Source organism: Euleptes europaea, chromosome 14 (assembly GCF_029931775.1).
Source record: "Euleptes europaea isolate rEulEur1 chromosome 14, rEulEur1.hap1, whole genome shotgun sequence".
NCBI lineage: Eukaryota > Metazoa > Chordata > Lepidosauria > Squamata > Sphaerodactylidae > Euleptes > Euleptes europaea.
Window position 1 is genome coordinate 30,976,258 of NC_079325.1, and position 25,371 is coordinate 31,001,628.

Sequence of the window (25,371 nt, forward strand, 5' to 3'; positions counted from 1 at the left end):
TGCTGATGTCAATTCTAACAACAGGCGGACCTATGTTAGACCCGTGGGCCACCAAGCCAGATCTCAGACTCATCCCAGTTTTGCATTCCCAGGTAAATAGCAAAAACTGGATTTTTGTATTGAGTCTCCGGCCACCATAGACAGATAATTGGCTGTGTTTGGCTTGGTGCATCTCAAACTGTGCAGCTCTTTCTGAGCAAAGTCTTCTATTTTCTAATTCTTCACAATCAAATGTGATCATCCTGCATCATGGTTTTGAGCTATCATATCATTCAAGAAGCAGGAAACATTTCTTATCTTGGAGGGCCTTTAAAGCACACAGGAGGACAAAAGTTTGCATGAGAGGATGAAAACTCCCCTGGAAATCAAGTCAAGCTTTCAGATGCAAACTAAAATGATCACAGGGCTTTTGGAATGCATGCAGTGTGGAGGTTCTGGAGGCCAGAGCAACAGATGTTTGACTTTGACATGAAATGAAAGAGACCTCATTTGCAAGCTGCCAGGCACTATAAGCCAGGAACTTCGTGGATCGGGCATCAACACCATGCTCCTGTGCCACTCAAGATGATCAGAAAGATTTGTTTCTCCTTATTGCATGATTCCAGAAATCAGGATCTACCAATGAAATGATTCAGCAGTAGGCTTAGGATAGACAGAAGAAAGATCTTCTTCACAAAAGGCATCATAAGCTTATGGGACTTACCGCCATAAGGCATAGTGATGGGCATTAGCTCAGATAGTTTTCAAAGGGGATTAGAACAAAATTGTGGGAGACAGACCTATCTTATGAGTGGCTATTAGCCATAAAATGAATCTCCAAGTATAGAGATGGTACATAAGCTATCAGGTGCTGGAGGCGGAGGGAACACTGTGGGTCAGCCCTTTCAGAGCATCTGACTGTCCCTGTGGGAAACAGGATGCCACCAAACTAGATGGACTCCTGGTCTGATACAGCAGGTCACTTTAAACAGGCATACTAGCACCACTGCCCAGAATCCTGCAAGACAGATGATCCTAGAGAACCAATCACAAGCCACCACTTGCCATGAAGTGCCCAGATCTACTAACCATCAATCTGGGGAACCCATTTCTGAAAAAGCCGCTAGACTGACCTGTCCCTTTGTACCTCATAAGAACACAAGAACATAAGAAAGGCCCTGCTGGATCAGACCAAGGCCCATCAAGTCCAGTAGTCTGTTCACACAGTGGCCATCCAGGCACCTCTAGGAAGCCCCCAAACAAGACGACTGCAGCAGCACCATCCTGCCTGTGTTCCACCGCACCCAAGATAATAGGCATGCTCCTCTGATACTAGAGAGAATAGGTGTGCAGCATGACTAGTATCCATTTTAACTAATAGCCATGAATACCCCTTTCCTCCATGAACATGTCTACTCCCCTCTTAAAGCCTTCCAAGTTGGAAGGGGTATTTTCATGGACCTGTTGCATGCCAAGCGGATGCTCTACCACTGAGCAACCTGATTATTTACCGCCTTTGCTTCTGGAGCCCTCGGACTGTCCCTTGTCTCTCAGCACACTCCTTCATTGCTCCATAGCCACCTAATGGTGTAAACACCAGTAATATTTTAAAGCTTAAAAAATATAAGACTATATGATTGTCTGCTGCAGGGACTTTGCAGCCTTGGGCTCAGAGTGCTTGACACAGGATCACCATTCCATAGACATTTACATGGAGTGACAGAAGGAACCAATTCTTATGGTTAGGAGCAGGGTTCGATCTCACAGATCCATTCTGCTAGCAGAGGCACTTTGCTCCAGTGGAAGGAGTCTGCCACTGCAGGAAAGCGCCACTACTAGAGGAATAGGTCTGCAGGATCCAGCCCATGTTTTTTTTTTTCCTAGGAGAAATAAAAAGATGTCAAAAGTGAAGAAAGTCAGGCAGGGATTAGGGGCACAGAGACAACAAAGGAAGAGATATAAGAAGACATAAGAGAGCGAAGGTGTTGCAAGTAAGTAAAAAAGCATAAAAACAGTGCAAGATGAAAGAGGAAGCCAGTGCACAATTAGTCAGGCATCTCATGATCAACAGAGGGCTCAGGGGAGCAGCCAGCTACAACCTCTCCTGTCAATCCCTGGACCCAGATCGCTGATCAAAGCCACTAATGCCATCCTCAGGTTGAAAGCCAGACAGGCAGGAGGCCAAGACACTCCAGCATGTTCATCTACCTGAGGCCGCAGAATGCCTACCTGCTCCACAATTGTTTCTCTAAAGGGAAAAAAATGTAGGAGACTCTATAAGAACTGGCTGGGGAATCCATGTGAACATTGCCTGTGACAATTTGCCCTTCAGCTTAACAGTCATTTTCATGATCCTTATTATATTATTGTAAGAATTAATTACAAATATTATGAGCCATCAACCAATTAAAAATGTTACAGTTCATTGATCATCCTTCTCTTATCTATTACTCAGTTAAGCATATTTAAATAAATTTACATATGACAGAAACATCAACTGTGGTGCCCTTTTGAGTGAATAAAGGGAGTGCAAGAGAAATTAGTTTAATAAATAAAACAAAAAGCTATCTGTTCTTGCTCGAAGAAAAGGACCCTTTAATTTTTTTTGCCATTCCCTATAGGGGTAACACAACAGTACCCAAATAGCTTCCAAAAATGAAACAAGTATCTCTTCAGCTCTTAAAGTCACAGATTACAAAGGACCCCGCTGGTTAATCAATGAAAATGAGTTGATTATTCTACTAACTGACAATGCAATCCTAATAGAGTTACACTGTTCTAAGTCAATTGAAGTAATTAGAGTTAGAAGGGTGTAACTCTGCTTAAGGTTGCAGTGCAAATCACTTAAAGCATGCAGCCTGAATGAAAACATATATGTAGGTGTTCAAAGCATTTTGCACATGTTAGCTTAGTAATCCTTAAAAAGGTAAAGGTAAAGGTAAAGGTCACCTGTACCCTGACCTGAATAGCCCAGGCTAGCCTGATCTCGTCAGATCTCAGAAGCTAAGCAGGGTCAGCCCTGGTTAGTATTTGGATGGGAGACCACCAAAGAATACCAGGGTTGCTGTGCAGAGGAAGGCACTGGCAAACCACCTCTGTTAGTCTCTTGCCATGAAAACCCCAAAAAGGGGTCGCCATAAGTCAGCTGCGACTTGACGGCACTTTACACACACACAAAAGGTCACCTGTGCAAGCACCGGGTCATTCTTAACCCATGGGGTGATGTCACATCCCGACATTTTCTAGGCAGACTTTGTTTATGGGGTGGTTTGCCAGTGCCTTCCCCAGTCATCTTCCCTTTACCCCCAGCAAGCTGGGTCCTCATTTTACCGACCTCGGAAGGATGGAAGGCTGAGTCAACCTTGAGCCGGCTACCTGAAACCAACTTCCGTCGGGATCGAACTCAGGTCGTGAGCAGAGCAATACTGCAGCTCCCTGTAAAATATGTCATTATTATGATTTTATATCTTTATTATGTACTTCATTTATTCTCCACCTTTCTCCCCATGGGTACCCAAAACAGCTTACATTGTTCTCCCCTCCTCCATTTTATCTTCACAACAACCCTGTGAGGAAGGTAAGGCTGAGAAGGTATGACTGGCCCACAGCCACCTGGAGAGCTTGCAAGGCAGGGCAGGGATTTAAACCCAGGTCTCCTGGATTCAAACTCAACTCTCTCACCACTACACCAGGCTGGCTTTCAGCCGTATTACAGACAGGGTCAGAGGCTGGTGAGAGAGGAGCTTGTATAAGGCCACTGAGTGCGTGTTTGGTAGAGCTGAGATTTGCATGGGCACCTTTCCAGCACACACTTCCTTTAGGAAGAAGACAGGCATGATATTTTAGGTGTTGCGGAAGTGGTTTGCACATAATTCACTGCACTGAAAACAAATGCTTCGGAATGCATTCAAGGTCAGTTCAAACCATTTCCAACAGATTTACAATGCTGCATCAGTCTTCACCCTTCAGCACTATCCTTGACCAGCTCATATTTACAGAAACAGACCTTCAACAGAAGCAAATACACAAATTACCCTGCCCATAATTGTAACCCATCTTTCATACCCACTAGCAGTGATGATTCCTGTCAGGAATGTACATATGATCTGATGACTAAGCAGTGCTGCAAACTAGACCGGCACTTGTGTTTGTGTGTGTAAAGTGCTGTCAGGTTGCCGCTGACCCACCAAGGGGTTTTCAAGGCAAGTGAGAAGCAGAGGTGGCTTGCCGTTCCTTCCTTTGCAAAGTCTTCCTCGGTGGTCTCCCCTCCAAGTGCCAACCCTGCTTAGCTTCCAAGATCTGATGAGATTGGGCTCTATGCCATGCTGCTTTCCCTCCCCACTGGCACATGGCAAGTGTTTTGAACACAGGTATGGGAAGGCAACTGTAATAGATTATACCCAAGATGATAAAATACTGGATTTGTTGTAGCTCATGTAGTATTTATTCCTGCAAATGTGAAAGGTAGCAGAAGGTAGATGCAGGTTTGAGGCATAGCCTAAAAGCTCTAACTAGAGACCCATCTGCCAGCAGCCTCTTCCTTTTATATGGATTCAGGGCAGGCTCAGGGGCCTCAGCTGAGCTTGCATTCTGTGGCAAGGTGGCACTGGGGAGGAATGACACCTCATACCACAAGTTGCGGTGATAGCCTCTGTTTTAAAAAGGATGAGACACCTTCATGGTCTATCAAAGGATATGATCCAGGGAAGCTAAGTGGAACCTCCATGTACAGGAGCAGTGTACCACTGAATAGCAGATGCTGAGAAGAAACAAGAAGGAAAGGCCATTACCAATTTCAAGCACTCTGGCAGACATCACATACAAGTTTGGTTGACAACCAACAATGCTGCTTCCCATGGAGCTGTCCCTGGTGCTGCAGATATTGCTGCTGTTTGTGGGGCTACCCTGTTGCCATAACCTAATGTCTACCATGTGCAATTGCTGGCTTCTGCTTGTCACCCTAGTTGCCCCGGCCAGCCTTCTGTCCAGGCTCCTGTCCCAGCTGAAATGTAAAAAAGGGACTCCAAGAAATAGAGGTCTGAATTGCTTGGGTCCCCTGCTTGGACGGCATAGAAATCTCCTAAATAAACAAACAAGTAATGCTTATTTAGCAGTGCATAATGCTTGCCTTAGAAGGACAAGGTGGAGGAGACAAGAAAATGAGAGGAGAAAGTCCACTGTTTCTGATGGAACAAACCTGAGATCATTCCACGGATCTCTAGGACCCATGAAGGACATAATCAGAGTTGTTCTTCTGCAGTCATTATTTGTATGGGGGTGGGGGTGGGGAAACTACCCTGACTCAAGGTCCCAAGGAAAGACTTTTGTGGATGATTAAGTCTTTCTTACACATTACTTCTGCTATGTCTGCAAGATCAACCCAGCCGTAAGAGAGTGACCAAGGGCTTCCTAATGCATCTCATGCACTGTCAACAAAATTGCTCAGTAAAGTTCTAACCTTTATTACCAGTGATGGTGCCAGAGCAAGAGTGGCAACCTTGACTTCACAGCAGAAGGGGAAAAGCTGCCAGAGGCCTAACAAACCTGGGCTCAGATTCACTTGGAAACCAAAGTCAAAACACCAGGTTTTAGCCCTAGCTTCCCAGTCGTAAAATGAGAGTAAGTGACTGACAGTACAATCCTACATGGAGTCACTGGGTTTAGAAAGGTGTAACTCTGTTTAGGATTGCATTGTGAGGTACCAAGCAGAAAGCTGCTGGTTTGAACCTGTCTTAGCAGACTAGATTGTGAAATACAAGCTGTTTTGCAACTGGGGATCATGTCCTAAAAATAACAAGACCATCCTATGCAGAATCATCTGGGATCTGCTGCCTTCCAGAACCTCTGGACATGCAATTCTTCTAGGGGAGGGGGAGGCTACAACTTTTATCTAGTTGTTTATTAAATAATATTTGTCCTGCCTTACAGTGCAGAAGGGCCCTCAAAGTGTTTAAAGATAACATGCACTGCTCAGTACAAGATCAATAAGCACAATAAAAAAATCAGCAGCCATCCAAAAACACAATTAAGTCAAACCCATCCATCAACAGCTCTTCTTCAGCATCAAACATCTGCCTAAATGACCAACAGAGGAAAAACCCTGCTGGCTTCTTGGAAGAGCAGGTTCCACAAAAAAGAGCAACTCTTGAGAAGACCATATTCTTTACAGCCTAATTCAGGACATGGGAGATCTTAAAGCATGTAAGAGTAGACACAGGAGGCGGCAATCCTTATGAGTAGGGTCACCAACCTCAAAGTAGGGTCTGGAGTTCTCCTGGAATTACAACTGATCCCTAGACTGTAGAGATCAGTTTCCTCGAGGTAAAAGGTAAAGGTAATCCCCTGAGCAAGCACCGGGTCATTACTGACCCATGGGGTGACATCACATCCCGACATTTACTAGGCAGACTATGTTTATGGGGTGGTTTGCCATTGCCTTCCCTAGTCGTCTACACTTTACCCCCAACAAGCTGGGTACTCATTTTACCAACCTCAGAAGGATGGAAGGCTGAGTCAACCTCGAGCTGGCTACCTGAAACCGACTTCCATCGGGATCGAACTCAGGTTGTGAGCAGAGCTTTTGACTTCCTGGAGGAAGGTTTATTTATTTATTTATTTAAAACGTTTATTAGCAGCCTTTCTACCATATGGAACTTAACTCAGCTTAAAAGTGTACATACATTAAACAAAATTCAAAATCACACTTTAGGATTGCCAGTAAATAATCAAAAGTCCTAAATAGAACCATCTTCAACTGCCTATTGAAGTGAGGGGGCCGGGCATACCTCCTTGGAAAGGTTGTTTCAAAATTATGGGGCTGCCACTGCAAAGGCCCTCTATTGTGTACCTACCATATGAGCTTTTTAGATTGATGGGACAGTCAGGAGGACCTCTCCCTGTGATCTTCATTCTTCTGCAGGAACTTATGGGAGAAGACAGTCTTTCCAATACCCTGGTCCCAAGTCATGTAGCAGTTTAAAGGGCAAAACCAAGACCTTGAACTGGGCTCAGGGTGGATCAATAGCCAGTGTAACTGTTATAGTATCAGGGTCACGTGCTCCCAATAGCTGGCCCCGACCAGCAGTCTAGCTGCAGCGTTATGCACCAGCTGCCACTTCCAAACACTCTTCAAGGGTAGCCCAATGTAGAGACATTGCAATAGTCCAGTCTAGATGAGACTAAGGCATGGATCACTGCAGCTAGATCTGACTGAGCCAGGATTGGATGCAGCAGACGCACCAGCCAAAGCTGGGCAAAAGCACTCCAAACCACTGCAGCCACCCAGTTTCTAAAGTGACTGCTGTGTCGAATAGCACTCCCAAGCTGTAAACCTGGATTTTCCAGGAGAATATAACCCCATCCAAGTCAGGAGAGATCTCAAGTCCCTGGTCCACCTTCTATTAACCCAGAGAACCTCTGTCTTGTCAAGATTAAGTTTCATCTTGTTCACCCTCACCCAGCCCATTACTGACTCCAGCCACCGGTTTAAAAGATCAAAAGCATCATCTGAATTTGGGTGTCACCTACATGGTGCAGTGGTATCGTGGTTAAGGGCGGTGGTTTGGAGCAGTGGACTCTGATCTGGAGAACTGGGTTTGATTCCCCACTCCTCCACAACAGCAGCGGATGCTAATCTGGTGAACTGTTCCTACACATTCTCCGCTCCTGTTCTCCGCTCCTACACATGAAGCCAGCTGGGTGACCTTGGGCTAGTCACAGCTGTCTCAGCCCCACTTACCTCACAGGGTGCCTGTTGTGGGAAGGGGGAGGGAAGGTGATTGTAAGCCAGTTTGATTCTTCCTTAAGGGGTAGAGAAAGTCAGCATATAAAAACCAACTCCTCCTTCTTCTTCCCTCCTGATGACCTCTCCCAGTGGCTTCACATAGATACTAAATAGCATGGGGGATAAGATTGAACCTTGCAGAACCCCACAGGCTAACATCCATGGGGCAGAGCAGGTATCCCCCAGCATCATCTTCTGAGATAGACCCCCCAAATAAGACTAAAAAAACTGTAACCCAGTACCTCCCAGTCACAGTGCCAAGAGATAGCTCAGCAGGGCACTGTGGTTGATAGTATCAAAGGACGCTGAAAGATCCAGCAGAACTCGCAGGGTCACAATTCACCCTGCCTAGTTCTTGATAGATGTCATCAGCCGAGGCGACCAAAGAAGTCTCTGTTCCAAATCCCAGCCTGAAGCTGGAATGAAATGGGTATATCATAGTTTAGGAAAAATGACATCACCACTAGAGTGACACCACATCTCTGTTTGAGCACCCTCCCCTGGAGTTTTGATTGTCTGTGCAGATTTTTAAGAATGTTGCTTCAGTAGCAGATGCCACCACAGCCCAAGTGTGTGACTGAAGGCAAGCTTCAGCAGATATTTTGTGGCTAACTCTGCCTTCTGCAGCAGCTATTGTATGCTGGCTCCATCTCTTGTGGAAGCCATTGTGTGGCAGCAAATTAGTTGCTGCACCCACCACACTGTTTCAGAATTCCAAAGGTGCCTGCAGGCTCAAAAAGATTGAGGACCCTTGCTTCGCACCAACCCTGGTAAACCAGTTGAAAGGACTGGACCTCCCACAGAAAAAGCCCACAACCTGACTGCTGCCAGATGGACAATCCCAAGACAAGGCACCACAAGGAGAAGGCTGCCTGAAGAACAAAGTTGGCACTGGGAGGATACTGGGAGACGTGGTTCAATAAGTATGAGGGCCCTAGACCTGGCCTGAAGGGCTTTACAAAGCACTTTGAATTGGGCATGGAAACCAGTGTGATTGATGCAGGCAGCAGTGGAGTTGCATCTTCCAAGCAGCTGACCCCGGGCAGAAGGCTCACCCCTGCACTCTGTACCAGAGGCAATGCAACACAGAGCGTTGTATGCCCAGTTAGTTCCATACTTGGGGGAACTCGGGGAGTTTGGGAGAAATTCTGGGCTGTTGGCAAGGGAGAAATCTCGAGTGTTAGGCTGTGACATTTCTCAGCAGCTAAACCCAGACGAGAAGGGCATGTCTGCACTACACACAGAGGCAGCAACAGGAGATGACCCTCAGCTTCCCTAAGGACGTCAAGCCAACCACTGTTGGAAACTGTTGCGCTGGCATAGTTAGATCATTGGCAATCCTTATTGCCTTTACTCTCACGTCAGATTTCTGTCTTCTATCACTCAAATGGTATCCAACCTTGGTTGCTGCACCTCACCTCACGGCAGGGCCATCATCTCTGTCGAGAAGATATTATTATTATTATTATTATTATTATTATTATTTATTATTATTATTATCCAGAAGCTGAGATGCAGCCTGAGCTTGTTCCTTTTAGCAAGGTCAAAGCTAAGCTGGGACACAATGCAGCAACCTTGAGCATATTTTAAAAATAGGATGAACAGCAGCAGAAGCAGCACTGAACCCAGCCTGAGCCAGCACCCAAACCTCTGGCTCAGCAGTAGGATGCTCCATCCAGGGGAATCTGACTCTCACAGTGGGTCTCCCTCCCTGCTGCCATTTAGAGGGGGTTTGGGGATGGGAGAATTTGGCAGGGTGCGTCGTGTTCTGCTCTCGGGCTTTCTCCTCTTCCTCCTCCTATCGGGTCTTGCTGGGCTTTTGCCATAGTACAAAGAGACACACACAGAGAGAGGCATGGGAGATACCAGTCATCACAGTGTCCTTGAGGGTTCTCGTGAAGGGATCTAGTTTCTTGATTTAAGGCTCTAACATGCAGGCTTTACTCCTTGGTTAATATTTTATTATTGGCTGCTAAGATGATTTTGTGGTTACTGATACGTCTGCCTCCGCATTGTACCGAGGTGAAGAAAGGATAGACGGATATACCTTCAGAGATTTCCAGGGAAATATGGGGAATCTCCACCAAAAGCCCCTCTCGGGTTGCTCCTAGCACAGGGTGAGCTGGGCCCTCCTCGGTTCAAATCTTGCTGGCCCACAAACTCACTGGACGGCCTTAGGCAAAACACCGCCCTCTCAGCAGGTTTTCTCTCAGGTTTGATAAGGATGATTGCATTGCCATACCTTGCAGGGTCAATGTGAGGATTTCTGAACTCAATGTCAATTATAATTTCTAGAGTGCCTACAGAACACAGGCAGGGCTCATGAACAACATGAAAGACACAAGCTCTGCCCTCAGGTTTACAGTCTAAGCAACTACTCCCACAAAGGAAAGGATGTGGAAAGAAAACTCTGAGAATAAGCAAGGGGATGCATTTTTAGCTTGCTTTTCTGAGCTGCTCCACCTTTTGCTGCCTTGTTCTCGCAGAGAGACAAGGAATCTTTCAGCAGTCCACTAACTGGTGATGGAAACCGCACTTCTTTGGAATGCTTATTGTAGTAAAACAATACCCTCAAGGCTGCAAAGAAGGAAACTGTTTAGGCATAACAAGTGAAAGCACTTTTAGTTTTAATGGATTTCCCCCCTTTATTATATGATTATAGATCTGTGATTGTGTAATAACTATTGTTTTACTTTTATCCTTTAACTAATTTTTAATCCTTTTTTTTTAGAATTTTGTAAATATTTTACGATACTTTGTAATGGCCTATGGCTATACAAATAAACTCACTTGACTTGACTAGTAAAACAATATTTTTATCTGGACCAGCCCCAAAATCACAATTTATTTATTTATTTATTGGGGGTTTTATCCCGCCTTCATCTCCGGCCACAGCCAGGCTCAGGGCAGCTACTAACAAGTGTTAATATATAAGTACAATATATAAGTACAAGGAGATCCAAGCTCAAATTCCTGTTCAGGGATGAAGTTGAATGCATTATCGTGCCTCAGTCTTACCCCCACCTGACACAGCACAGGGCTGGTGTTATGACCTCTCCTGAGTATAGGGTTGCCAACCTCCAGGTACTAGCTGGACATCTCCTGCTACTACAATTGATTTCCAGCCAACAGAGATCAGTTCACCTGGAGAAAATGGCCACTTTGGCAATTGGACTCTATGGCATTGAAGTCCTTCCCCTCCCCAAACCCTGCCCTCCTCAGGCTCCACCCCAAAAACCTCCCACCAGTGGCAAAGAGGGCCCTGGCAACCCTACCTGAGCAGGACTCAGGAACAGATTCCTCAGAGGAGGACCAGGATGAGCCAGAGAGCACCCTGGGGGGAAGACCAGAAGGGGATACCCAACACCACTGGACCAGACCCAGGGTCTCTTCCAGACCCAAAGGTCTCAGTTGAAGGATATGCCCTCGAAGGCCTAGCTCCTGGTAATGCTGCCAATGTGGCAGACTACAGGGCAGCCAGCCCCCTGCCTTTAGGGCCAGCCCCCAGACTTCTGGTCCCCCAAGTTCTCCCCCTACCCATTAGGAGTAACGGAGGCAGTGGGCCCACAAGGAGGCATCTCATTGACAAAGAAGTGCTAGGCTGGCAGCCCGTATTCCAGCTACTGAGCCAGCTAACTGCTGAAACACATATCTGGACAGGGCTTACACATGAACACACATGAAGCTGCCTTATACTGAATCAGATCCTTGGTCCATCAAGACAACATATTGTCTACTCAGACCGGCAGCAGTTCTCTCTGGTCTCAGGCAGGGGTCTTTCACATCACCTACCTGCCTAGTCCCTTTAACTAGAGTTGCTGGGGATTGAACCTGGGACCTTCTGCATGCCAAGCAGATGCTCTACCACTGAGCCACGGCTTGATTGAGCCCTGCAAAAAGCCTGGGAACACTGGGGGCAAAAGGGGTGCTCTTGCCCTCCAGGATGTTTAAGCCCTGGACTAAGCATTGCTAGTTCGGCCACGTTGTATGGTTAGCTTGCTTCTGTTTGCCTGAACCTAGCCCCCAGCTACTGAGACGGTGAGCCTGACCTCGGTGCTCCTGAGAAGACTGGACCTGGCCTCCAGCTCCCCTGGCTTCTGGGGAACCCTTTGACTCCTTCAGGCCATTGCTATCTGAGCCAGAACAGTTGTGAGGATAAAAGGAGGAGGGGAAGCCAAATATTAAAACCAGCACCCCATTTGCCCCCAATGGTCCACTCCAAACACTCTCATTAAAATCAAATCAGTATCAGCAAAATGAATTTTTAACTATAAAACAGCATAGCAGCGCTTAGAATTTTAAACACAAGCAGAAAACAGAGCCAAAGTTTGCAAAACCCTAGTTTCAAGCTTAGCTGATCACAATGAACCAGCTAACCCAATCAACAAAAAACATGGGTAAATAGAAACATCTTTGCCTGCTACTGGAAGCTCACTAATAGTCATGCAAGTCAGGGGGCCAAAATGCTCCTTCCTCCTCTTCCATCAGTTGCTGTTACACTTGGAGAAGTGGGAGGAGAGGGTTATTTTGCTCCCTCCTCCTCACTGCAGCTCCCTAACCCACATGGTGCCCATGTGAATCCTACCATCCTGGAAGTCAACTTTCCAGGAGTCAGAAGGGACTGCCAGATAGAGGAGACCATATTCAAAAAGGAATCACTGCTGGTAATATGTGCACTCATCCCACGTTTGCCTCAACAGGTTTGGCAGGGCTTTCTGTTGTTTGAAAAACCTGCAAAACCTGACAGATCAGAAGGGATGCCAGACATGCACATGTACCCCATGAGGAGCACTTTCAGCTCTCTTGCAAACTAGTAAAAGTCATGTGATTGCTTTTGCACATCATGTTTCAACCACACTGACATGCTGAAACCACACAACCTGTGTGCCAACGTAGTAGGAAATCTGAATCTGGTAAATCAGTCTCGTCACCACTTTACCATGTGGCTAGGGTTGGGGGAAAACAATACGCTATATTCACCCAAGTCATGCCTCATCACTTTGAAATGGCTATGCTTGTCTGGGCTGAGAGAGGCCACACAAGCCACCGCTCCTGACCATGTTCTGTGCCATTGATAGGTTCTTGGATTAAGGGGTGCTTTGGGAATCCTTGGCACTTAGTAAAAAGCACAGGTGATGCAAGATCAGAGAAGCACCCTATGGTGTCAAAGGGGGCAGTGGGGAATTTCCAAAGAAAGAGCCCCCATTGTTGTATGAATGTGATTATTGATTATATGAATAACCTACCCTGCCTCCACTGAGCAGGGAGCCAGTGTGGTGTAGTGGTTAAGAGTGGTGATTTGGAGCGGTGGACTCTGATCTGGAGAACCGGGTTTGATTCCCCACTCCTCCACATAAGCGGCGGAGGCTAATCTGGTGAACTGGATTGGTTTCCCCACTCCTCCACACGAAGCCAGCTGGGTGACCTTGGGCAAGTTACAGCTCTGTTAGAGCTCTCTCAGCCCCACCTACCTCACAGGGCCTTTCTTGTGGGGAGGGGAAGGGAAGGTGATTGTAAGCCAGTTTGATTCTTCCTTAAGTGGTAGCGTAAGTTGGCATATAAAAACCAACTCTTCTTCATCATATGCAGCATTCCTATCCAAGCCCTGCCCAGAGCCAGACCTTCTTAACTGAAGCATCCTGAAGATAACAGGATTTCTCCATCCCAGCATGCCTATGGGTCACTTGAGATCTTTCTGCATAAGGCTCAGATCCTTATGAATCTAATTACCTACAGGGTTTTCCTTCATCTCTGGCTTTATCTATAGGCTCAAACTGCACAGCTCAGCACCAGTTTTAAGCATCTTTTCTTCCTTACTTTTTTTGTTTAAAATCCTGAGTTCTGTTAACCTCCAATGCTTGAATGATGCATTGTGATCATGGTTTACACTAATCAAGCTTGTTTGGTTTGGATTTGGAGGGGAAAGAAACATTATCTTGCGGTCCAAGTCAGTTTTCAGCCACCGAGGAGAAACATTTCTGGCAGCTGAAGGTAAAAAAAAACAACCCAAGATTTGCTTGTCATTTTCTCCTCCTAACTTCCCCACCTAAAAGTCCCACTGCAAATAGCAGACTTCCGAAGGGAAGGATCCCTCCCTTCAGAATATTCTTTAAAAGCCACAAGAGGAAGAGTAGTTAGCAGGGACAAGGGAATGGCTTCTACCAGGAAATGTCATCAATAAACCAAAGGGAAGTTATGAGAATGCTCAGAAATTGTTTTCGGCAAGAAACAGAAGAACTGGATAAAGCAGAGCTAATAGTTCCAGAAAGCCTTGCTTTCAAGAACCAGCGTATACATTCACCAGGGAGAGCTTTGGCCAGGGATCAAGGAAGAAGGGTTGCGGCAGGGGAGGCAAATGGGCACAATGGAGGGGCTCGGGTAGTTGAGAGAGCCAGGCAAAGGTACAGGAACTAGTTACCTTCCATGGACATGGGCTCCAGGATCCCGAACTGTTTGAGGACGGCGATGAAAAGGATAATGACCACCGCCATGGCGCAAAGTTCCATCCCCTGGATTGCCATCGCTGGCCAGTGTCCTGCGATGGGCAGTGCAACTCGGGGGGCATGCGACTTGTGCCCCCTAGGGCCAGCTCAGCTCCCCGGGGAACCAGAGTGATAAGGAGCCTGCCAGGGAGCAATCCGTCTGCGGCAGAAAATAGCCTCCCCTCCTTCCCCCCGGCAGCCTCACATCTTTGAGTCCTCACATTGGGAAGACTGACGAGCCACTGCCCCCCTTCAGGTTTGCCCCGTGCAGGGCAGAGGGGGTGGGAAAGAGAGAGGCAGAGGGAGAGGAAAGGTGACTGCACCCAAGAGGGGCTTGTTGCTGCTTTGGATCATGAAGGAAAAAACCACGCCAAAACTTTCACAACTTGGAAGGCAAAACTTCCCCGGCAGCCGCTGTAGCAAGTTCCCGGCACAGCTTGAGCTTCTTCCCAGTGGCAGATCATGTCATCGCTAAAAGCCTTCCTGGATCCAGCTAAGTCAACGAAGAAGCCGGTGCCCTGGTTCTGTTCAGCAGGCAGGTAAACACGGCAGGGTCAGCCCCGGCTCCTAAGGGGCATCCCCCATGCCCTGCAATGCACCGATGACGGAGCGGAGAGCTTTCCCAGGGTGCTGGCATCTCGGCCGTCTGCAATGCCATTGGCTACAAGGGCAGCTATAAAATATCATCAGCCCCCACCCTGAGAAAGCCACAGGAGGAGGGGAGGAGGAGGGAGGAGGAAGCAGGAGTGCTGGGAGTGTCTCCTTCACTCCTCTGGCAGGGCAGTCCAGGATGCCGGAGAAGAGGAGGATCACCATGACAACGAGGCTGTGGTCCAGCCTCACTTCAGAGAAGCCAGCCGCACCGGTGCTTTCATATACAAAAGAGGGGTCTGTTTCTGACAGCTTGCTTAGTTTTCCAGGCTCTTCATCTGTCAGCTCATCATAAAACTGAGAGCTGGGTTTGCCATCTTTTTAAAATTTCTGGAACTTCCAGCAGAATGCTTCGGAACATGTGCACAGTGCCTTTCTCTGTGAGAAAAAGTAGTTTTCAAACAAAAAGGCTTAAGGACAACATCCTTCTGAGCATGAACAAAGTGCCCTTCCCTTCTTCTAAAAAATATCAGTGTAAGGACACAGTGCCTTTGAGCATGTGCAGACATCTTTCCCCTGCAGGGGGACACCCTTTCTTTGAAACCAAACCAAACCAAACCAAGTCATATCAAATTAAAAAAAAAAACCTGAGGAAAATGAGAAGGGGAAATTATTCCTCTCCCCAGCACAAACTGTACATTCCAGATTCCCTCTTCAGTTCTAGAGCTGTCCACATGGTGAGTCTTGGAGCATTTCTGCTCTGGTTGCTTTTTGACGAGAAAAATGCCAATTCCTGCCAATTGTTGCTGAGATGGTATTGTGGACTTGGGTTGCTGCTGATTTTTTTATGGCATTAATTCACTGGTTCTCATTAGTGTCCCCTGTTCATTGGGGGTGGGGCAAGGCAAGCTGCACAGGTTTTTAATAACAGAAATAAACACACAGATTTCACATGAAAATGGGGTTTGCTAACCAAACAGCAGTTTACTAGTACAACCGGCAACCTCAATAATCTCTATGCAAGTGTGGCTGATTTTCCGCTTCCCGGTCCCTGTAGTCACTCTTGGGTGCATTCAGATACCTGTCTGCACTCAACATCATGCACTTTCAATTCACTTTGCAATCAGATTTTACTGAGTGAAAGAGCAAAATCCACTTGCAAACTATTGCTAAAGTGCATTGAAAGTGCACTATTCAGCCTGTGTGAAAGCACCCTAAGTCTGTAACACATTCTGGATCCCTAGAAGATCTAGAAACATGGGCTTTTTCATCATGCCCATTTTTTTTGGTCTCCTTCTTTTATACCCTCCAGCCTGACAAAACTTCAAAGCTTGAACACCATAAACGGGTTTGGGAAATTCCTGGAGATTTGGGGGTGGAGCCTGGGGGTGGGGCCTGAGGAGGGCGGGGTTTGGGGAGGAGAGGGACTTTAGTGGAGTATAACGCCGTAGAATCCAACCTCCAAAGCAGCCATTTTCTCTAGGGGAACCGATCTCTGTGGTCTGTAGATCAGTTGCAATTCCTGGAGGTTGGCACCCTATCACTAACTGTGGTCCATCTGGCTCAGATCACTCCTGGTCCATCTTATTGTTCCAATCTGCTCTAACTGCCTTCCTCCCCCACTTTTAAACTTTTAGAATTGGACTTAATGGTATTTTTTAAAACAAATCACTCAACACCTCACAATACTCTTACAGCTCTTGCATGAAAGCAAAAAAAAAAACCCTGTTGACCTTGAACATGAGTTTGATGGCCCCTTATAAATGTAAGCATTTTTGCCTTCAGTGCTCATGGGAAAAGTGTGCAAAACGTCAATAACTCATCCAGGGGAGAGAAGGGAACTTTGCTTTATGTCCTGTGGCTCAGAAGGTTTATGTCCCTTATCTATTTCTATTATGCAGTGGTTTTTTAATTATTCATTTTAAGTGCTGACTGAGTGGTAGACTCAATCCCATTCTTAACCTCAGCAATGATGGAAAAAGTCACACTTTTTTTTTTAAAAAAAAAAAGCAATTTGCTGAGCAGCTGCCATAAATCCAATTCATTCTTTAAAAAAAAAAAATCCTTTCTTTTTGTAATAGATGGAAGCAGCCCTTTCCCAATGAGAAATCATGTGACAATTCATTCCGCAGGATACTTAACACAACTGAAAAACAAAGTATACAGATTATCTACCTCCCATGCTGGAAAGGGGTGGGGGGAGATAAGCTACATTTTGATGAACTCTGAAATGCACCTTCTTCTACTTTGAACAAGTTCTCATGTAACGAGAAAGAAGACAATTAAAAAACAACCACACTTTGCAAATAACCTCTATAATGCATACAGGTCATAATAGTTCTCCGTTGCGTTGTCTCTTACTAATCTGTGCTACATAAGAGCCTGCAGGAGCATTTTGCAGTCAAAAGGGCTGTAGCACACTCAGGATTCCACACAACATTACAGGGGATGATATGCATCCAAACAAGCAGCTGACACCGATGAAAATATATGCTGAAGTTAGTCTGAAAAGTTGTGACTCGAGTCCTATTTTCTAGAAGGGAAAAATGTTTCTGCCTCCCCAGGTTACCAACCTCCAGGAAGGGCCTGGCATTCTCATGGAATTACAACTGTTCTCCAGACTACAGCATTCAGTTTCCCTGGAGGAAATGGCAGCGTTGGAAGGTGGATTCTGTGGCATCACAGCCCGCTGAATGCCCTCCCATCTCCAAACTCTGCCCTCCACAAGCACCTCCTCAAATCTCCAGAATTTCTTAAGCAAGTGTTGGCAACCCTAACCCCACAGTGATCACTTATGGTTGCTTGCCCAGTTAGGCCAACCTGGTGCAGACTCCATCAGGATTGGCGTGCCCTTATCAGAACTGGGGGACTGTCCCACTATTTCACATAGGAAAAGGTGGCACCATGAAAAGGATACAGACAACATTATCCCAATGGATGCAGAAAGCAGGTTTATTAAGCACTACTATGGTTTGAGTGTCAAGGAAATAAATATTTTAGTAATCTTCCTTTATTTATTTGTGTCATCAGTTCCTTATGAATCGAGTACAAAAGGGTGGGGTGGGGTGAGATGAGGTGGGATGGAAAGACTTCTAAAATACATACTTGCCCTACTAAAGAGCTCAATGCTCAAAATTGAACTATTATTGTGTTTCATGAATCTGCATCTTGCATCCATTGGAATACCTGCTAGGTTGTGTCTCCTACAGATGGATTCATTTGTGGATTAGGGTCAAGGCGTCCAAAGATCTATTCGGAGATGCAGCAATTGACATATATATTGTTATCAGATTTTGTTATTGGTTGCAGAATCCATCAGGGATACCTATCTCAGAGCTACCCCTGCCCAGATGCAAAAGAGTACCTTTCTCTCTCAATCTGCATTCAGGGTGAAAAGCTAAAGAATAACAATGGCTATGTCTCTACTAATCTGAAATTCTATTTCAGAATATTCCCATTTCTTCCACCGGATCAGACAGATTTGCTGATATTTTATTCTTTTTGTCTCTGCCATTGATCCCCCTCCTCTGAGAATTCTACTTTGGCTGGGGAAGAAAGGGAGCAAAAATGTTGACCAACTTCCCCATAAACGCTGCTCTATAAACAAGACATTGATCCCTATTTCTCTCAATGTAAAATATTAAAGATGTTTAAATGGATAAAAGCTTTAGGCCTCCATTCTTTCCCATCCATGATGCATTAGCAGGAACTGGCCAATCAGCTTAATGGACGGCCCCTGACAGCCTGCTGGGTGGTCAGAAAGCCTGCTTGAAGCCCCCTCACACACCGCCATCTTTTTTGCTCATTCAATAAGGAATGTGTTTGTTGAAAGTATTTTGCTAAAAACAGACAGATGAAACCTCTTCCAATTAAATGTAGTGAAAGGAATGAGAAACACCCTGGCTGATGATTGAAGTGGCTTAGAGTTTGCTTTAATTGCTGTCATCCACTTAAACTGTAAGCAAGGAATTGTCATTCCAAGACTTGAGTTAGGAATTGCCAAAAAGTTAGTGGTACAACTGTGGTACAACTGTTCTAAGTGGTAAAACTGTGTTTTGCCATGTAACCAATACTGAGTTTAAAAATCTTGTACAATCTGGAACCCAAGAGATCCTGCTCATGAACAGCAAATGCTGGCAGGGTACACTCCAATCCATCCTACACTGCCCTTATCTACCCTTCTAGCACAGACCCATCAGTTTCCTCCAGATTCCTTCAGAACACTCCAGGTTTTTCCAGGCTCTGCCTGTTCTAAGCCCAATCTAGGGCCCAGAAATTTTTTAATGAAAAATTGGCAGTCATGCCACGAGCCGCCATCGCAGGGCTTCTTGGCACTAGGGATGCTCCAGCACCAACCAGTTCAGCTCACATTCTGCTCACCAGTCATTAGCAGGGAGAAATTTTTTTGCTGAGCTATGCAGTTTGGCTCTTCAAAAGCAACTCTATCTTATTCATCAGGCCACAACTTGTGTATTCAAACAGTATAGTACAGTTAGCAGTATTTCAAACATGCTTTCTTACATGATGGGAGCCCTTGTTCCCTCCCTCCCCCTAAACTTGTAAATGAGTGCTTATAGACACTATATATATATTAAAAGCCTTACCATTGGTGTTTAGTCCATGTGATCATCGAAATTATTTCACGCATTTGCATTACTGAATAGCCTATGGGACCCGTAGCATTCCCCCTTTTCACCTACTGTGTAGATGTAAAAGCAGCTTGCAGGGCAGAAGGAAACTAAAGTTGACCACTACTGCTACTGTGCAGCCACAAAACTGTTTGACAGCTGTTCAAGTCAGATGTTGGCAAAGCGAGGGGATCTCACAAGTGATCATGCCTGTCTGTCACAAAGTCTGCAGAATCCTTGCTCACCAGCTGCCTTGCCACGTTCAAGACCAAGTAATAAGTCAACACACATCATGAAACTTGAGCCATGCGAGATCCAAATACTGCAGCTGACAGATTCCAGAGACACACAATTGTTGGGAAGGGACTTGAAGGTGATATAATGGAACCATTGCTGCACATGATGTCCACACTCATTTCTCCACTCTCCTCCCAGTTATCATCTTTGGTCAAACAAGCTTTTGAAGCAGAACAAACTGGAAATCAGAGGCAACAGCAGGATAAAACGTAAGTGCCTTAATGTACCCCTCTCAATGATCTGAGCAAAAAGACTGCTTGTCTCCAGGCCTTGGGAAAGTGTTCCCCAAGTTAGCTCATTGTACAAAACTGGACTCCTCACTAAGCAGAGAGAGTGAGTGAGTGAGAGTGAGAGTGAGAGTGAGTGAGAGAGAGAGAGACAGAGAGAGAGAGAGAAAGAGAGAGAGAGATGGAAATTGAAGCCTACTACAGTCCCTTGCACAAGATTAGCCACAGGAGGGAGAAGGCTGACTTTTGATCAGCTACAGCCACATTCAGAGGTGAGCAGAGAAAGCCACTGAAGGGAAATGGACTGTCTATCAATCATTCCTCTTTCCTCAGTCTACCCCCCTCCCCTGGCGCACATATTCCTCTTCCTTACCACCATGTGCTGGCAAAAGCACCAGGTTGTGGGCACAGGTCAAACTGCCAAGCAGCACCAGCAGCCCGCAGGACAAATGGGCAGCCAACAGCCCACCAGGAGCTTCCTTTGGCGTATTGCTCATTCAGCACCACTGTGCTCTCCAAGGCTTCTCAGCTAGGAGATTGGGTGCACGAAAGCACGGACTGCCTCTGAAACAAATCTCCAGTCCATTCAGTATGCAAATATTCTGCATGCCAGTGTTCAATGTCTGTCAGTTTTGTAGCAGATTCCGTATTTGACAGATTCCAACAGGAAGCAGCCTCCATTGGGGAGGAAAAATCAAAATACTCGCAGTTCAAATGGTGATGTCACTAAATCTTGAAGCCAAATTACTACATCAACATTCAAATTGCAAAATAGATAAATGGAGTAGACTCTATGGCATTATATCCTACTGAGGTCTCTCTCCTCCCCAAACCCTGCCCTTCCCAAGCTCCACCCCCAAAATCTCCAGGTATTTCCTAGTCCAGAGCTGGCAACCCTAGGCATCTACCAGCTACTCCAACCATTGCTACAGCTGGCCAAACACTCCTGATATCTTTTGCCTTGTAGAATCAGCACCCCAAGGAGCAGACCAAACAAAAACTGCAGATATGCACTGTAAAAGGTAAAGGTCCCCTGTGCAAGGACCAGGTCATTCCTGACCCATGGGGTGACGTCACATCCCGACGTTTCCTAGGCAGACTTTGTTTGCAGGGTGGTTTGCCAGTGCCTTCCCCAGTCATCTTCCCCTTATCCCCAGCAAGCTGGGTACTCATTTTACCGACCTCGGAAGGATGGAAGGCTGAGTCAACCTTGAGACGGCTACCTGAAACCAACTGGGATCCCCTTAATCTGACTTACATTCAGAACTCTATTCCTGGTGCTGTTTAATAATTGTCTGCATTGTTTCACAGCAGCGTCTCTGTTTCAGCGGAGTTTTGTAGACAGGGATGCATGCTCACTCCTGGCTCATTATTCAGCTCAGCTGTCTTCAGTGTGGCTCATACTAGAAGGGGGCTAAGAGGATTTCCCAATGTCTGTACAGTTGTGTTCTAGCAAGGGCAAGCAACAGAATCCTCTGGGTTCACAACCCCTCTGATCACTGCTATTGCCCAACAGGGACACCTCCAGCTGTGGTTCTGCGATCTATCAGTGCAGCTTTCAAAAGCACTGAGCTGCCCCAAACTGGGGGGAGGGGGAGATTCTCCATTTCCTCTGGAGCAAGTGGCTGCTTTGGAAGGTGGACTATGGCATTATACTCCACTAAGGCCCCTCCCCAAGCTCCACCCCCAAATCTCCAGGAACCTCTGAACCCAGAGTAGGCAATCCTATCCAGAAGCCAGAGGAAATCCCAGGGCTTCACAACAGTCCCCTCTTAACACTGGGAAGCCATCAGTTGAGTTGCTACCTGCCCTTCATTGCCTTCTAAGGAGTGCAGCAGGGAGAGGTGGGGAATGATTTACAAGGTGATGAATGCATCATTAAGAAGCTTTGATGGCTGAGTCGGGGTGAGCTGGGTACAGCTCTGATTATTAGCTGAACCTTATCCAAAATTTCTTCATCCTATCTGCCACTGTCTGTCCTTCTCCAGTTCACCTTCTTGTTCTTCCAAAGCAGCCTGAAATAGAGTTCCCTGGGTACAGAGTTCTCATTTTCAGAACCATCCCTTCCTTCTACCCCCCTCCAAATTCTTGCCACCATAGGAAAGTAGTTCCCTTCAACTTCAGAGGCCATCTCTACTAGGGTTGCCAATCTTCAGGTGGTGGCTGGAGATCTCCCACTATTACAACTGATCTCCAGCTGATAGAGATCAGTTCATCTGGAGAAAATGGCCACTTTGGCCATTGGACTCTGAAGTCCCTCCCCTCCCAAACCCTGCCTTCCTCAGGCTCCATCCCAAAACCTCCTGCTGGTAGCAAAGAGGGACCTGGCAACCCCAATCCCTGCTGAGAACATAAAAACTGACTGCAAGACCCCTCTTAATAGCATTTCATGCTGTCCTCTTCTCCCAAGCAGTGGTAAATTCTCAAGAGAAACCTTTTACAGCCGGGTTCTGCAACCTGTGAACCTAAAAGCAAATGTGAGTAGCAATTATGTTCAGAGCCAAATATGGCTCTTTTAAAAAGTTATGGTATGCTGGAGGGGTAGATGGCATGCTAGAATAACCAGTATGTGAAGGGGGTGGCAGGGAAAGATTTTTATGGGACTAAAAAGCTTTTTAGAGAAAAGGATATGGTGGAAGTGAATAGTTGACTGTAATCCAAGTGCAAATCGTTTGCAGATTTATGCCAGTGCATTAAAACTTGTACAGGGCATTCCGGTGTATGTTTATTACTTATTGTGGGACTTTGTGCATGCCACTTCCTTGTTGGCCCTGGCACCTGGTGGAATACTCTGTCTGGTGACATCAGAGCCTGCAAGACAGAGCTATTCCGCCAGGCCTATGGTTGAGGACAGCCGCGAATATCATCTGCTGGCCTCCCTATTCTCCCCCCTCCTGTTATATTATTGATGTCAACTGAGGGGTAACCTGCTGTGTATATCCGGCAACATGAGTAGTGTTTAGGCGCCATCTGTAGTTTTTAAGTTTTAAATTGGGATTTTATTGTTTAAATTTTAGATTTTGTGGTTAATTTTGTTATTGATGTATTAATGTAACTTGTATGATGTTACCCACCCTGAGCCGGCTTCGGCCGGGGAGGGCGGGTTATAAATCACAAAATTAAAAAATGAATAATAAAGGACTTACAGCAACCAGAATTTGGCCTAAATAAACCTTTATGGATTATTACTCAACATGTTAATTATCAGTAATGTTAAACTGAATCGCTTCAGTTATACAAATGGGCCTCTTGGATCTCTCACTCTGAATTTTGGCTCTGTGGATCTCTTGCTCTGAATTTTGATATACATTGGCTCTTTAATGGCAAAAGGTTACAGACTCTGTTTTACCGGCTCAGTTGCCTTGTGAGTAGAGAGCACTGAGCTGAAGACTTAACAGAGTTTTGGAATGGGGTGGGCCTTACATGGGAATTAATACAAATGGCAAATATGATACCTTTCAGAGGCAAGCCGGCAAGCACGCAGGCACCTTGTATCGGTCTGCAAACCAGCAATATCCCCCCCATGCAATGAGCATGCAGCAGGAGCCCTCTTGCCCCAAGAGTTGCCAGCCAGCTTCACAACCCAGGCTTATGCCTCTTCCACCATCTAAGCACCAACCATCACACCACTCCTCTTTTATTCTCTTTCTCTCACTCACCTCCACCCACCCACCACCCACCCAAGCAGGTGTGTGCATTCATAGACTTGCATTAAGGTTGTTCCTTTTGAGCAGAGGTGGGGAACCTTTTTTCTGCCAAGGGCCATTTGGATATTTATAACATCATTTGCAGGCCATACAAAACTCAACTTAAAAATTAGCCTGCTATATTTGGTCAAACGTTTAGCCAAGAGGCACGACCAGAGACGGCTCCGAGTGTCTGCCACGTAGAGCGACTCGCTTTTGAGCTCTGCTGTCTCCAGCTGGGCCCAAGAGATTCAGGCAGGGCAGCAAACACAAGACGGAGTGAGCGACAAGCCGCTCAGGGCTTGTAGGCAAAGGAGCTCGGTCCACTAATGCCCCGCGGGATGGGGCAGATTGCCAGTCTTAAATCCTTCTGAGCTAGAGATCTGCCAGCTCGGTCCAGTAACGCCCCGCAGGAGGGGGCAGATCGCCAGTCTTAAATCCTTCTGAGCTAAGAGATCTGCCAGGAACCGCGAAGGGCCAGACCAAATGATTTTGCGGGCCTTATACGGCCCCCGGGCCTGACGCTCCCCACCCCTGCTTTTGAAGATTCATCCTCCTTCCAAACTCCAGAAGTTAACTGTCTCTGTTGCACAAGGACACTCTCAATGCGCACATATGTGAACCCTAAGACACCTGGGAGTGCACAGCCTGTTGTTTCAACAACTATAGCTGGTGAGGTTCATTTGGAGCTCTTAAGTATGATAAAGTATTACAAGGCATAATTACCTATTAAGATCATAATTGTTCCTGAGAGTGCTGCAGTTGTGATTAAGCATTCTTAAACGATTTAAAAAAAATTATAGTCAGTTTACCATACGATCAAGGCTGTTACAAGCATACAACTGCATCCCTAATTTTCAAATATGAAATGCTAGAAGGTATACAGTAGCTACTAGCTTTCAAAAGGCATCAATTTACATTTAAGGAAATGCCTTCTATTATGAAACATCCATCAAGCCATTTGATATATGAAATTGAGAAGGCGGGGGTCCTAACCTAACCTAACAATATTGTCTCCTACATTGTCTAATGGAGAGAGCACACTCTGTCAACTCAGGAGGTCTCTTCTTCTGACAGTGTCTTTCTGGCGTGGTTAATGAGATGTTAACTCAGGACATCAAGGGAAGAATCTGGTAGAATGCATCAGGAAGGCCATGTTGGACCAGTTTCTATTAATGAGAATGTGCAAGCTTCCATGTACCACTGAGTGCTTCTTCGGTGGAAATGAGGAAGAACCTACACCAACTGAGGATGTGTTCTACCCTACAAGCTTCTAGTTGTTTCAGTGTATTGGTACCCAGGGAACTGGATTTCCATGAAGAAACAAGGACTTGGCACACCCAAGAAGGCTACGGTTCCCAGAACCCTTTGAGCAAGAGCTATGAGAGTCAAGACTGTCTCCAATTGTAGTACAGACACTTTTTTACTACTTCTTGTATCTGCAGTGTAGACATTCTTCCAATAACAGGAAAGTGTGTGTGATGCAAGCCCATTTGATCATCTGTGATCACAACACTGCAAGGTAGACACCGCTTCTATTCATTCCAATGGGATTTGCACAGGAGGACTTCCCAAAAGATTGTCTCTCATCATGAGTCACAAGCTATCTGTCCAGATGGGAAGGAAACAGCATATGGGCTGGATTTCAGAGATCTCCCCTCCTGGGGGGCATCCTGGCTTCCTCCTCTACCTTTAACA

At 46.1% G+C, this 25,371-nt stretch overlaps 1 protein-coding gene across 3 annotated transcripts in view; it reads right to left on the minus strand.

Annotated features, from left to right (window-relative positions):
* KCNIP3 (potassium voltage-gated channel interacting protein 3) overlaps positions 1-25,371 on the minus strand; it is a 106,492-nt gene that overhangs the window by 19,092 nt on the left and 62,029 nt on the right. The window contains exon 1 of one of the 3 annotated variants that reach the window (XM_056860289.1): positions 14,181-14,288. The exons of the other annotated variants lie outside the window; for them this stretch is intronic. Within the exon in view, the coding sequence (XP_056716267.1) occupies positions 14,181-14,283 (103 nt within the window). The 5' untranslated portion in view covers positions 14,284-14,288. Of the gene's footprint in view, positions 1-14,180; positions 14,289-25,371 lie in introns of those variants that run through there. 3 annotated transcript variants of the gene reach the window in all.